Source organism: Penicillium psychrosexuale, assembly GCF_028828465.1.
Source record: "Penicillium psychrosexuale strain IBT 29551 chromosome Unknown utg000004l, whole genome shotgun sequence".
In the NCBI taxonomy this organism is placed as follows: Eukaryota; Fungi; Ascomycota; class Eurotiomycetes; order Eurotiales; family Aspergillaceae; genus Penicillium; species Penicillium psychrosexuale.
The window spans coordinates 5612196-5625230 of record NW_026643189.1 but is presented as its reverse complement, the minus strand read 5'-3'; the positions used below and the strand labels follow the sequence as shown (position 1 = coordinate 5625230).

The window sequence follows — 13035 nt, the reverse complement described above, 5'->3', positions numbered from 1 at the left end:
GGGGAGAATACTATATCAGCCGAACAATAGCCCACAGGAGATGCACTTATTTACTTCATCATGGTTTCGACAGATTCTATTATTGTTGTCGGCGCTGGTGCTTGCGGCCTCTCGGTAGCACTGCATCTCTCCCTACGAGGCTACACAAATGTCTCGGTATTCGCAGAAGATGATTATATCCCTTTCGGAGACTTGACAAATGTAGCGTGCCCCTAAAAGCTGTTTATTTTCCATAACACAAAGAGAGAAAGAAAAAAAAATAGAATAATTACTGATGGCTCGATTGAAATATAGGCCTATCGTGCAGCACAAGATGCAGGCGTGCGATTTTTCCTGGGACAACAAGTTGACCAAATAGTCTACGTGAGCACGTTGACCGGGAAAAAGAGCGCTGGTATTCGCACGAGGAATGCCGGATTTCATCCCTCGTCGCTCATCATTGTCGAAACGGGGGCTAGGGATGGCGATTCGTCCGAAATTGGCCAGTTGCATCCTGATCCCTTGGCCATACCCCTTTCTTGCTATACCAACACCGACCCAAATTTCGTCGTCGAATACGTGCCACAAGTATCTTCTTCGGTTATCCTGTTGTCCAAAAATTTGGTACAAACCTCTAAGATGTCTTTGGTGGGACCACTGGTCGTAGATCTCTTAGAGACAACGGGTGGTCAACAAACTGCAGTGCAGGTTCAGAAAGGATCGGGGACTTCACTGCAACCATTATCTAGGCTGTGAGCGAGACTCATCAAGGATGGAAATACAAATCGATATATTCACATCGCCCAATAATTCCCGGTTCTCGAGACCGACTACGATGTACGAACGACTATGTCTAAATATACAAACTTTCATTATCTTATCTACAACTACTCTGTTCTTCAAGAGTAAGGCAGCTGCATTTTATTTATGAATCGGTTTAAACACTAGATGTCAAACTATGAAGTCAACGAGTCAATATTGTAGTTTCGTCGACGAGGTCTATCAACCCGCTCAGGGTCAACCAATTCAGGAGCTCCTGGAATCAACACAGCCCAACCAAGACAGGGACGACAAAGACCCATCGCAAAAGCCTCCGTGATACGGAGAACGGGACGTGGGTTAGGGCAAGGTACTCGTCTCTCACGGGCATTCGCTTCTTTACAGCGCTCGATCCACACTGCTTCTGTGTGCCCACAGCCACTGATACCGCAGTGGCCACGATACCATTTATATCGTACTTTGCACATGGGGGGTGATGAGTTTGTTGAAAAAGTAGAGCTCTGGGGTAAGTACTCGCGATACTAGCCTTAGGTGGAGAGAGTTGATAGAATGTGGGGGGCTTGGAAGAAAATATACGTATTTGTAGAATCTCCAAAAAGCCCTGGGCTCAATGAAATGAATAACATCGCATTAAGATTTCTTTTATCCTGCTTTTCCTTGTCTAAGACAAAGCTATATAGGGTGCTATGATGATTGAACAATGCATTGGTTGATATCTTTGTTCCAAATATGAACTACACCCTAGTTTCCACTTGATTTTCACTCCATTCTGTGCTAAAATCTCATGTTATTGACCTTCACCCTAATCACGTTCCGATATCGTTGCAGAACACGGATATTTCCACCATCTTCATCTTGATCTCGCAGGGCCAAGTCGATTTCCGATCGAGTCGGTTTGTCCGCAAGTTGCATGTTGACTTTTTGTTGACCGCAGAAGCCGTATGCCACTAGTCATCTTTGTAGAATATAGCGACTCATCCTGATTTCAGATTTTATCTGTACACAACAGTGGAGATGTATTGGTCCGATCTGACTGCCACTCCGACAGTTCATTTGACGCTATGGCTTGGCGCTGCTAGAAGAATCATAAGTAAGGTCACTAGATATCAACATGTAGTTGTCTAAATATTGTCTTTGTAATTTAATATCTACTGTTATTCCACCTCAAATGAATCTTCGCTTGAAATTTATAATGATTCTTGTATATAGTGGTGTTGGGTTGTGGTCGGAAACAGATATATATTCCTCATATATGCAACAACAATTAACCTAACATGAGAGCTTGCTTCTTGATCATTAATATTAATATTGATTTCTATCGAACAGACCTATATGAGATACCACGAGTCAAAAGTATACATATTTCAGTACCAGGTCCGTCGAGTACGATATCTACTGCCGGTTATATGGCTAGGAATTTGTTGGTCAAATCACTGTAGAACCTCCGCTTAAAACCGAATCTGTTGTATGAATTAGGTAATCACTATTGGCACAGTAGAAATAACTATCCTTCATTGGCCGGTCGATCGTTAGAAGTTGTACAGTTACGTGGACATGACTAAAGCCGTCTACGGGTCCCAACCTGGCTTGGAAGCGGTTAAGCTTCTCAACTTCGCAATCTGACCTGAAGACAAATTTGATTTCATATCCCCTGAAATACCCACCATGGCAAATCTCAGACCTCCATTTACCGAGGAGACAGCGCAGAAAAAAGTCAAAGCAGCACAGGATATGTGGAATACGAAGTAAGTCTCGGAATTTTTCATCTCTATGGCCATGTTCGAAAGAAGGGTGAAGGCTTCATCCCTTGCATTCTTGCCGACTTGTATTGTTTGTCCGTGCAGATCGCCCTGGACACATGCAACATGCCTCCGACGGGAAGGATTTCTCTTGTGCTATTGAGATGATGGACTACTATTATTTGATTGTGCCAAAATAGATGACGTTAGTGATGTCATCTCCCGTTCTGACTATATGTGATTAGGGACCCTGCCCGAGTCGCTCAGGGATACACCCCAACGTGCATATGGCGTGTTCGAGACTCATTCTTTACCGGGACAGAATCTATTGTGGCGTTCTTGCAAGCGAAATGGAAACGCGAGCGTAGTTACAGACTTCGAAAGGAACTCTTCGCTTTCCGGGATGATCGCATCGCCGTGCAGTTCTGGTATGAGTTTCAGGATGTGGAAGATGAGATGCGCTGGAAACGGTGCTATGGATTAGAGGATTGGACTTTTGATGAGACAGGGAAGATGCGCAAACGTATGATGAGTGGAAATGATGTCCTCATCGGACCGGAAGGTAATGGCGAGGGGCGGTGGTTTGCAGACGAGCTTGACGTGAACGATGTACATATTAGTGAGCAGCATTGGTGATATCACGATGCAGATGTATCTGAATAGACCCGAGGATGTGATTGTTCTACTAGTACTGCGGAGCTCTATAAAATCTATATAACTAAGAAGGAGGATATATATGTGCAACTTTATTTGGACTCTTAATTTGACCCTATGAACCGGATACTAGAACGTGCAAAGCTTAGGGATATGGCATGCTCAACACAGATAGACCCCTGTACAGATAAGATGGTTAATAGCCCTGGGGGTTGAAATTTGATTTGTTATTATCCCCCTTCCTTGCGGGAATGCCATATCGCCCGGTCGATCGCAATTGATGTTGACAATGAGAGCACGATATGAGTTTGAATTGTGAGATCCAAAATTATTTGAGTCAGGACCTGAGATATTTCCTTTAAAAAAAGAGCAACGAATCCATTGATCAAGGCGCTAGTCCCGAGAGCGGAGTAGTGTGAAGTGTGAATAGTGACAGGAATTTTAATGGTTCTGCCTCGCCACGACGCTGATAGATCAAATCTCATGATAACAGGCAAACATGCCTACATGGAGTCAAACGAACACATCGTACCCAGTAAACAACAATAGAGGGTGCTAATGACATTCCGATGGGAAGGAAGGAATCTCTCATTCCAGTCCAGCCCAAGCATGCAAGCCAACCTCTTGCCCTTCATGAGTATTGACAGTTCCAAGCTTTTTACCCTCCTCCGTCTTGTGTTTTTATCTCTGTCGCTTAAGATCCTTTCTCTTCTTTTTCCCGCTGCATCTCCGTCGATGATGTGGTGTTGACCAGCCCTTGTCACTCTTTAGTTTTCTTCTCTTCCTTCTTTCCCAGAATAGTCTGGAGCCGATCTTTACACCTAACGTCTTTTTGTTGACTCCCAGAAAGAGTTGTATTTTTGCATTTCATCTACTTTTGTTGTGCGTTGGGTATTGGTCTCCACAGATGATTGTTGACGTTGAACGGTCTGCTAATAGGCGTCTAGAATCACGACTAATCCCTAAACTTCAAGAAGACGTGGAAAACACACGCACGTCTTGCAGCACCTCTACGATGGATCAGATAATGTCAGACGTTAATGACTCTCAGCGGAGGCGTCAGCCCTTGGGAGACGCGTCGAGTCGGATAAACCATTCCAAGTCGCCAAATGTCGTCGAGACACCGCGCCTGAGGATCGAGGAATCAGAGCAGCTAAAGAGTCCAGACCGGATGTCCTTCCTTATGACCCCGACCCCGCAAAGAAACAAGGAAAATGAACGGCTCTCCGTGGCCATCGACCCGCAGCCCGACTCAGCCCGAAACTCCATCATGTCTGCAGCATCCATTTTGTCGACCAAAGGTAAGAGGAAAACACATGTGGGACCATGGCAGCTGGGACGAACACTGGGGAAGGGAGCCACTGGGCGGGTTAGGCTGGCAAAGCATGCTGTTACTGGACACACGGCCGCTATCAAAATCGTTTCAAAGAAGTCAGCTGCTATGGTTCAGAGTGAGAGTATCGCGGCAATGGACCGTAATATGGGAAACTTCCCTACCAATACGGCCACCCGACAAATGCCTTGTGGAATTGAACGCGAAGTGGTCATCATGAAGTTGATTGAACATCCGAATGTGATCAGCCTCTACGATGTTTGGGAAAACCGTGGAGAATTGTTTGTGCACCCAACCTTTGAAATTGGGAATACACTAACGCAATAGATAGGTACCTTGTCCTTGAGCACGTCGAGGGTGGAGAGTTGTTCGATTATGTATCCAACAATGGACCATTGCCGGAAGAAGAGGCCGTACGACTATTCCGACAGATAATTGCGGCCCTTGGGTATTGTCATCGTTTCAATATCTGCCACCGGGATTTGAAACCCGAAAACATTTTGCTCGATGCAAACCATAATGTCAAGCTCGCTGATTTTGGCATGGCGGCACTGCAACCTGCCGGCCACTGGCTGAATACTTCATGTGGTAGCCCTCATTATGCAGCACCAGAAATCATTTATGGCCGCAAATATCGTGGCGACAGAGCTGATATGTGGAGCTGCGGTATCATCCTGTATGCTCTTCTGACTGGTTACTTGCCTTTCGATGGAGGGGATCTGGGAAGCACCCTGCGGCTTGTGAAGAAAGGAGACTACGAGATCCCTTCCGAGTTGAGTGATGAAGCAGCCGATCTCATCCAGCGTATTCTTCAAAAGCGCCCAGAAGATCGGATATCCATGCAAAACATTTGGTTGCATCCGTTACTAATTAAATATGAAAAGCTTCACAATGCGATGATTGATCACTACGTCGGTCCTCCTCCTGCCCTGTCGGTGAAGGACTGCGGTCAAACCTTGTCCTGTCAGCAGGACATCGATCTCGATATCCTTCGCAATTTGCAGACTTTGTGGCATGATGTCAAGGCAGACGAGCTAATTCAAAGACTTCTATGCATCGAGTAAGTAACATCTGCTAGATATGAGAGATAACTTGCGTGACGCTAATAAATCCTCACAGACCAACCCATGAGCGAATGTTCTACAATGCTTTGGCAAAATTTCGTGATGAGCAGCTGGAGAACTATCAAGGACAGCCTCTAGAGTACTCAGCTAGTGACTATCACCACATATCTCGCACTGGCGGTAGACTTCGTCGAGGCCGCAGCCAAACGGGTCAGGGTAGCTCTAAGCATCGCTCTCACTTCCCATCTGTTAAAGAGTTCCCTCGTCGCCTCAGCTCCTCCAAGGAGCCAATGTCCTCCGGGACGGTGGTGAGCTATGACCCATACCGGTCACCCAAGCATAGTGACACAGCATCCGAAGCACAGTATGCCCATGTTACCGTCCGCCGAGAGTCCTCAGAGCAATGCCAAGCTATTCTATCATCGCCAAGGGTGAATCCTCCTCCTTCCATTGCAGAGGAGCAAGAGCCAGAAGAATCAGATGGGCCGGATGGCTCGCCGTTCACGGTTCTCCAGAAGCGAAAGCACGGACCTAGCTCTATGAAGTCATTCGTCTCTTCCAGGGTACCTCATTCTAGCTCCCGCGCTCCCGGATTGTCGACGCACTCGATTAGCTATCGTCGCAATGTTTCTTTCCACCACGCTCGCAACCGCTCTCATGGATCTGCATCTGCTAAACTCAAGAAAAGAAAGATTGTCTCCCCGAATCAGCCAAATGAGATCAAGCGGTCACCGAGTACCTGCAGCTTACAACTTATGGCAGATGGCCTCGATATCCCGGATATGCCAAGCAGCCCATCCCTGCCAGCACAGCCAACCATGGTGCGAGGGAATGGGCCAAAGGTCAAGAGCTTGGGACAAGTCAGAAAGGTTCGTGATACAGACTACACATGGAGGGAGGACACTCGGAAGGTCTCCCATGAGCTCAGCCAGATCTGCGAGGAGGCATTCAATGGAAGCTCTGCCACAACCATTCGCACTACGAGCGGCGGATCTGGATACGAAACACCGGGAACTCCAGTCTCAATGGCAAGCCCCGAGCAAGTTCAGCCTAATTCGACGACCCTAGCGCCTAACACTTCTAAGGAGTCATCCGGATCCTACAATATTAAAGAACTTATCGAGACACGCCAAAAGCTCTTTGAGCACGGCCGCGACCGAAGAGACGACGTTCCTGCTTATCTTTCTGGTGTCATAACTCATCTAGATCGCTTGATTGAAGAAGACCAGGTCCAGAATGGTACACGGAAACCGTTGGATGTAGGATCCTTCAAAGATCCTTTCGTCACTTCACCAAACGAGGGCTTCCCCCCTGTTACCAACGATAATCGCGCAAGCCCTTTCCGCGTGCTAAGCCAGATCAGCCCTCGACGGCAGCAAAAGCCACGGACTTCGCTCGCTACATCTCAGGGCGGCGATGTTAAGGCCACCATCCGGATGGTACCACACAGCTCACTGCCCTCCATGGAAGAAGTTAAGCCTCTGACTATTCGGAAGAAGAACTCCAGCAAGTTCGCTTCCTCCGATGTTCATGAATTTGCTATGGTTGATTCTGCGGGTGGCGATCGGAACCTTTCCATTGGATCGCGACATGCTGGTCAACCTAGTGGGCTGGCTCCCATTGAAGAAGTTCCGCTATCCCCCAAAAAAATCACACCCCATGCCCAGGAAGGGAAGAAATGGTCATGGTTTAAGCCTCGCCATCAGGGCTCTTACAATCCTCCTGCTCTCCCACCCAAGGACAGCCATCTCATCATTCCTAGTGGGGGCACGACTGTGCACAATGCAATTACCCTCGAGCCTGCGTCTCCCCCCAAGACACAAAGCCCACAGCAACTTCCCCGACGAAAGGCATCTATGGATCGCTTTGGCGGTGGCTTTTTCAAGAAACTCTTGACTAAGAAGTCCGCCCAGAATATGGAAGAACCTCCTGCTAGTGAGTGCAACATCGGCTACTTTTGTATCATATACTAACCAATCTATAGACAATGAAAAAGACCCCCAAACCACGCCAACCAAGGACAATCGTTATTCTTCCCTGATGTGCAAGGGTCTCGCAGACACCGACAGTTCCGTTGAAGCGGATGATCCGCCAAACCCATTCCGCCACAAGCGCCGCTCAGTTGCCAACCACAACTGGTTTGCCCGGGTTTTCCAGATCAAGCCTGCTACCCACGTCATTGCACTCAACACGTCCAAGGTTAAGGGACGCAAGGAACTCTACAAACTCCTTCGCGAGTGGCGGGATTTTGGCATGGAGGATGTGTACCTGGACAAGACTAACGGCATCGTTCACGGTCGTGTCAGCGAAGCAAATTGTAAGTCACTCATTTCATCCGATCCAATACTTGTGCTAATTATCCCCTAGTCCTCCAACTTCGGGAGGTTGAGTTCACTGCTGAATTCTACACTGTCCTTGAGCACGGCCACCAAGCCAACCTCAGCCTGGTCCGCTTTAAACAGGAGCGTGGAGCCGCATCGTCTTTTAACAAGGTCGTTGAGACAGTGCAGAGCACACTGATGCGCCGTGGCATGGTTGTTGAAGACCCATTTCGTGCAAAGAAGATGTCCAGCGTTCTGGATTCCGTCTCTAACCACAAATAAGCTATTTCACGACTCATTTTCTTGATAACCCCTCGATCTCACTATGAAGGATCGCCTTCAAATACTGATAGCCAACCATCGTCTTTCGGTTCTCACCACTGCGCCCGCAAAACATCCCACTGGCATGCTGCGTTCCAGCCCTGCAAAAGCACTTTCCTTGCATCTCCTATTGTCCGACCATTCAGATCCACACTCGTTTTTGTCTCGCACAAGACCCAGAAACCCTCACAGGCCTACCTAGTATTGCCGGCCACATCCATAGTTTCATTTCATTTTGTTCCCGTCGATCATTTCCATGTCTTCACTTTCTCTACTTGTTAATTATCCATTTATTTCCGCTTGTGTGTCATTTCTGGGTTTTACCCATTTGTCAATTCCACCAATCTTCTAATCGATCGGGTTTCACCTCTTCATTTCACGTTTTTGCATATAATGCCTAATTTGAGCGAGTCGCCCATGTCCTAAGCCATCAAAGCCAAGGAAAAAGTCCGTATATTTAATTAGCGTCATTGAAGTGGCTGGAATAGTCAATGTCCACACATTATACCATCTATCCTCGGCGTGAACATTGCCCATGTGTAGGTCCTTTATCCAGATTAGGGCAAGTCACGTGGTAATCACTCGCATATGTACCCAAATGTATGTCTGCCCGTGCCCGGTCTACGTCGTACATACATACGCGGTCTAGGCAGGTCGCAGTATGCTGAATGGGGTAGGTGCATGATGTAGCATGATGTAGCATGAAAAGAATGCAATACTCGATCTCCATTATGCAGCCAAGATTCCCCCTTCACAGGGACAAACCATGCAGCCAATAGTCGCACTATCTAGGGCTGAGAACCCATCCAGCTCTAACACTCCACCTAGATCAGAAAAGACCACCCTAGATCAGAAAAGAGGCTAACGGGAAGTAAGGGAAACGGCACCCCACAACAAAGAGAAAACTAGGAAATGCTCTCGTCCAGATGGGATCGATTGGATCTGCAAAGCCAGAGAATAATACTCGGTATAATTCGCATCATAGAATTTCATCAGAAAGCGCTCAGAGATACAAGATCCCAACGGAAAGTGGAATAGCACGCGGCAATAACTGAATAGCAGAAAGAGTGATCAAACAACCTCCGGATATAAGTATAAGCAGATATTTGATAACGAAAAGACAGGGAACAGTAAAAGAAATGAGAGGACAAACAAATATAAAAAAGATCAAAACAGTTCCAACGACAATAATCAAGGCAAAGGGAAAAGATGACACAGCCAACCCAAGTATTTTAGTCGCATAGGCGAGAAAACAGATGGTCACACATACATCGTAGAAGATGTAAAAGAGTAGTAAATAGACAAATGCCTTCCCAGTAATGTAAAATGGAGAGAAGAAAGAGGAAAAGAAAAAGCTGACAACAGGGAAAAACGCGATGAGTGAAAACGAGACAAAGTGCAAAAAAAAGATAGCCACCCGAAATTCAAATAACAATGCGGATGATATCTGCAGCCTCGTAGCTGTGAAATGAATTCCACGGAAAAGACAGCCGGAGAGTGTGTGTGATTTGACGGTGATAGTGCAGAATGCGTTCATGCTACATTTTCAATCGAAACTAGCAAATGAACTGCATGCACCTGGATATCATCCCAAACCACACTCTCAGCAAAGCCAATCAATCCTTGGAATTGCGATTATTCAGATATCGAAGCCGAGAAAAATCGAAAAAGAAAAACAAAGATATGGAAGTAAAAATTCGTATGCCGATAAGACCAGAGCCCATAGGCCTGGAAGTTTCAGTATCAAGTTCAAAATGGTGCTCGTGAAGCTCGTGGGTTCGCGTTTTGTGACCTTGTGATAGATCAGAGAGTGACGTTCTTGTCTCGTTCATCGTCCAGGTACTCGTCATTGTCTGGAATGTCATTCCGAAACTCCCCTTGCAGCCTAATCCACAACGGTCCGATGAGACCTCAAATCTTCTTTTCAAATTGTAGCTCTCAACACATGGCACTTGGACCGTGTGGCCAGCACACGGCCCATTCCGAATGTTCCTCATTCCTCACCGGTCCCGTATGGCATTCTTTAGTGCATTTCCTACCTTTTCCACCAGTATATTGAATAGCAACGTAGGTATTACTATTGCGGACCGCGGCGATTCAGCGCATTGAGCATATCACTATCAGTGCTGGAGCGACCCTGGGAATCGCCGGGGTTCAGCATATCGCGCACATTCAGGCCACCTCGTTGCGAGCCACCCGGGGTAGAAGTTGGCGGCGGTGTCACTCCCCCTGGCTGAGGGGTACCACTTGACTTGATTGGCACGCTACCCGGTTGAGCCGAGACTGGGGGTATGCTACCCTGGTGTGGAGTCATAGGCGCCTGGTGGGGCTGCATAGGTGGGAAGGGTGAGCCGTGAGGTGAGGAGGAGGGGCGTGGGTCGTAGTTATAAGCCGACGGCGGTGAGGTGCGCCGATCGTGGATAGGCGGAGGGGGATAGGCGTAAGGGCTCGGGGTAGTGTGAGTTTGGTATCCTGGAGCAGATCCAGCGGGCGTCACGGGAGCCAGATTGGTTGGATCGGGGTACTCAAATCCAGAATTTGAGCCTCGGCGGTGTCTCTGCGCATCAAAACATCAGCTCGAGTCTCTCTTTCTCTCCCTCTTACCAGAGGGGGAATGGCGGCCTTACCGGATCGGGCATGGTTGACGCAAGGGGCAGCGGGACACCATCCATGAAAGGTCGTCCATTTTGATAGTACATCCCTTGGGGCGGTGGCAAGGTGGTCTCTGGAGCCTGCGGCTGCTGTTGAGGGGGCAGAGGCTGTCCGTGGGCACCGTACAGGACAGGCGGCCCACCGCGGCCCCCTGATCCATTCTGTCCAGGTCGTAAATGAGGGTAGGCGGTGTGTGCGGGCACAAAGGCTTGGGTTTGCGAAGAGACTGGGGTGAACATGCAGTCTTGGTTGAATCGAACACAGTTACTGCACCGTCCATCTGCGGAGGTCTCGAAACCCGAGCAACGAATCTATCGGGTCAAAATTAGCGCGTGATGACTCGCAAACGGGGAGGAATTCCCTCTGTACCTTCCGGCGCCGACAATACCGGCATGCAATAGCCGTTCGCTGTCGCGGAGCTGCTGCTTGATAAGGCCCTTGTCCTGTTTGGGGTCCATATGCATCGGCGCGATAAGGACCCGGCGGAGGTGGGAGACGGTAGGGATCTTGCGCTCCGTGGATAGCGTTCATGGCTTGTGGGTGCGGATATCTTGGATCCGGGTATTGCGCCGGGGAATACTGCGATGGGGCGTACTGCGGAGGAGGAGGATACTGCGATGGCGCGTATTGTGCGGGAGGGGGATATTGGTAGGCACGGTCCTGGTCAGGTGGCGGAGGGTAGGAAGTCGGCGGATACTATGAAGCTATCAGCAACCGCAGCCACCACAAAGTCACAGCACTGTAAACAGGCTCTAAGACAGCACATACTGGGTAGGAAACCTGATCATCCGGATTGTTCCACTGGGTGGCTCTAGGGTCTCGATGATCTCTTGGGTCTCTAGGATCCTGGCGATTTGGATCACCCTGACGGCTAGGGTCGTGATCGTTGGGATTGCCCGACATTTGTGTTATTGGGGAAGAGTAAGACGAGATGAGTAAAGGATGCAGGGGTGTGATGTCGAGTTGGTGAAAAGGGGAGATCGAATCACACGGACAAAGTGAGCATAGCGCAGTCACGCAGGGGAAAGGCAAGAAGGGCAGATGCAGGAAGATCCCAAAAAAAAAAAGGAAACAGAAAAAGGAAATATAGGAAATAGGAAAGCAGAAGGGGAAAAAAAGAAAAAGAAAAGAAAAAGAAAAAGAGAGCCTCGGTGATTATGACGTGAGCAGATATAAGGAATTGAAAACCCCACGACAAGATAAGCAGGGAAGAGAAGAAGAAAAAGAAGCTCAGATCGGAATGGGCAGAGAATAAAGGGAATAAATTATTTGATTGGAAAAGCACAGGGGAATTTTTAGAGAACGGGGTGGAGCCCGGGCAGCGCGGGCTAAAGCGGCGCCAGTGACCCATAGACATGGAGGGGGGATTACTGTACAGTGACAGTGTATCTATACGCGGACCATTGTATGTAACAGTTTGTGTGTCCATGTCGAATACATGCATGGATACATCGAGTAGGATGACCTTACCTTACGCTTTCATTTCATCAAGTGAAACATGGGAGACAAGGTTTTGAACCATGGAATTTAATCTAGGGTACCAGATTTCCGTTACTATGAAGCCGAGAACGGCGACCGCTCTTACTTTCTGATTTCTTTTTTCATTCTTTTCTTTTATTTTTATTTTTTTCAACTAGTAGTAGCGCCCGAGAGTAACTTTCCACGTTTTTCGCCACTCTACATTGTTACCTGGAACAATAGTTATACCTCCATAATAATAATGGAAACGGTTCTACATGTTCAGAAAGATTATTTCAACTTCCAAAGTTGACATCATCATCAATGTGGCAGGTGACCTCTTTTGCATGGGTCAATCCATGCACGTCAATTCCTCCGAGTGACCCTTGCTGCGTAACCCGCCCATGGACGAACGACCGCCTCGGACCGTAGTCGCACAACCGCAACCGGCCCCGCGGAACCAGGATCATTTTCCATGGCGATGGGCTCGGGTCGGGGCGACACATTCCCATGCATAATCGGGGTTGGTTTAATTGTATTTTATTTTTATTCCAACCATTAAATGGCAGTATTATATACCCTATTTTTGCCTTGACCAGGACTCCCTAGTCCATCAAGTACATGGAACTACTGCATGTAGGTACTACTTTGAAAGAAAAATTCAAGCGGCGAAAGTGTGGCGATCGGACTTCAGCTGAGGGAGTGGGGTTAAGCTAGACCACTCGCCACTCTTC

The 13035-nt window shown here is 47.9% G+C and overlaps 4 protein-coding genes across 4 annotated transcripts; 3 read left to right on the top strand and 1 right to left on the bottom strand.

Annotated features, from left to right (window-relative positions):
• Positions 1 to 60: 60 nt before the first annotated feature.
• N7518_008032 (FAD-dependent oxidoreductase) lies at positions 61 to 735 on the top strand (the record flags this gene model as incomplete). The annotated part of the gene is made up of 2 exons (XM_057188959.1): positions 61 to 201; positions 295 to 735. The coding sequence occupies 2 exons, from the start codon at positions 61 to 63 to the stop codon at positions 733 to 735; spliced, it is 582 nt and encodes a 193-aa protein (XP_057040662.1).
• Positions 736 to 2424: 1689 nt separating this feature from the next.
• Positions 2425 to 3134, top strand: N7518_008031 (nuclear transport factor 2 family protein; the record flags this gene model as incomplete). The annotated part of the gene is made up of 2 exons (XM_057188958.1): positions 2425 to 2504; positions 2744 to 3134. The coding sequence occupies 2 exons, from the start codon at positions 2425 to 2427 to the stop codon at positions 3132 to 3134; spliced, it is 471 nt and encodes a 156-aa protein (XP_057040661.1).
• Positions 3135 to 4179: 1045 nt separating this feature from the next.
• N7518_008030 (serine/threonine-protein kinase) lies at positions 4180 to 8152 on the top strand (the record flags this gene model as incomplete). Its single annotated transcript, XM_057188957.1, has 5 exons — positions 4180 to 4766; positions 4817 to 5545; positions 5605 to 7484; positions 7534 to 7866; positions 7917 to 8152. 5 exons carry the CDS (start codon positions 4180 to 4182, stop codon positions 8150 to 8152), a joined length of 3765 nt encoding a protein of 1254 aa, XP_057040660.1.
• Positions 8153 to 10268: 2116 nt separating this feature from the next.
• N7518_008029 (Zn(II)2Cys6 transcription factor domain-containing protein) lies at positions 10269 to 11746 on the bottom strand (the record flags this gene model as incomplete). The annotated part of the gene is made up of 4 exons (XM_057188956.1): positions 10269 to 10748; positions 10819 to 11154; positions 11213 to 11539; positions 11612 to 11746. 4 exons carry the CDS (start codon positions 11744 to 11746, stop codon positions 10269 to 10271), a joined length of 1278 nt encoding a protein of 425 aa, XP_057040659.1.
• Between the last annotated feature and the right edge of the window lie 1289 nt (positions 11747 to 13035).